General features: G+C 38.5%; 1 protein-coding gene across 1 annotated transcript; it reads right to left on the bottom strand.

Annotated features, from left to right (window-relative positions):
- Window positions 1-45: 45 nt before the first annotated feature.
- LOC141553002 (olfactory receptor 13A1-like) lies at window positions 46-978 on the bottom strand. The gene has a single exon (XM_074284871.1). It carries the CDS (start codon window positions 976-978, stop codon window positions 46-48), a length of 933 nt encoding a protein of 310 aa, XP_074140972.1.
- Between the last annotated feature and the right edge of the window lie 345 nt (window positions 979-1,323).

The following is a 1,323-nucleotide window of genomic DNA, read 5'->3' as shown; positions in this document are numbered from 1 at the left end:
GCCTTTGGAGTTCTCCTCAATCACAAGAATAGAAGTTTGGAAGAATCATCTTCTGCTGAAGAAAGAGAATAATTTCTTGAGACCCGCTTTGACTTCTTTGTTCCTCAAGGTGTAAATGAGAGGGTTGAGGGTGGGAGCCACAGAAGTGTATATCACAGACACAAATTTATCTTTATCCGATGAGTTGCTGGAAGATGGTCGCATATAGGTGTAAATTATAGTGCTGTAATACATGCTGACCACAATGAGGTGGGAAGAACAGGTAGAGAAGGCTTTTTTTTTACCCTCAGTGGTTCGGATTTTCAGGATGCTGGAGATAATGCAGGCATAGGAGAACATCGTGATCAGGAAATTTCCCATAGCTAGGAATACATCTGCTATGCAAGTCATAATTTCATTAAGGTAGGTAGGGCTACAGGAGAGCTTCAGTAAAGGGGGTATCTCACAGAAAAAGTGGTTAATTATGTTAGAATGGCAAAAAGACAGTTTTATCATTAGGCCAGTATGTACACTAGTGTTGATGAAGCTGATCACCCAAACACTCATGGCTAACAGCATACAAACCTTCTTACTCATCTTGGTGGTATAGTGAAGTGGGTAGCAGACGGCCACATATCTATCATAAGCCATAGCCGTGAAGAGAAGCAACTCAGCCCCTAAAGACCAAGTGGAAAAGAATAACTGGACCATGCATCCTCCATAGGAAATAGTTTTCCCACCCATCGTGTTTTCTAATAATTTCGGAAGAATTGTAGAAGTGCAGAGGACATCGACCATGGCTAAATTAATCAGGAAGAAGTACATTGGTGTGTGCAATGCTGTATTAAAACTTATTGTAACAAAGATGAGGATGTTTCCTGAAAGGGCCACTGTGTAGAGGAAGAGGAAACAGACAAAGAGCAAGGACTGGAGGTGAGGAGTTTCTGAAAATGCTTTTATGAGGAACTCAGTGACTAATGTCTGATTCATTGATGCCATTGGGTCAGGTTAATTCTTGATTAAATCAAGAAGGTCCCAGAAATTTCATTTTACTTCTTTGCTTCATTATGATCTAGTTTCAGATGCAGAAAATATGCATATATTAATGTTAAATGTTATTGATTCTATATCCTTAAAAACACAATTATATGAAAGTTGTGATACTTGGCAATTCTGTTGCTTCAAAAAAAAAATCATTTTGTAGACCAGAAACACCAGATTATTGTATAAGGCAGAGAATCAAGAGGCTACACAGAGATTTGAGATATTCTACTCATCTTCATTCATCAGTGCAACTCTGTCCATTTTATTGATCTTGGACCAATTCCTTTGTTGTTAAAAAGT

The sequence above is a fragment of the Sminthopsis crassicaudata genome, chromosome 2 (genome assembly GCF_048593235.1).
Source record: "Sminthopsis crassicaudata isolate SCR6 chromosome 2, ASM4859323v1, whole genome shotgun sequence".
In the NCBI taxonomy this organism is placed as follows: domain Eukaryota; kingdom Metazoa; phylum Chordata; class Mammalia; order Dasyuromorphia; family Dasyuridae; genus Sminthopsis; species Sminthopsis crassicaudata.
This window is presented reverse-complemented; position numbering and strand designations above follow the sequence as displayed.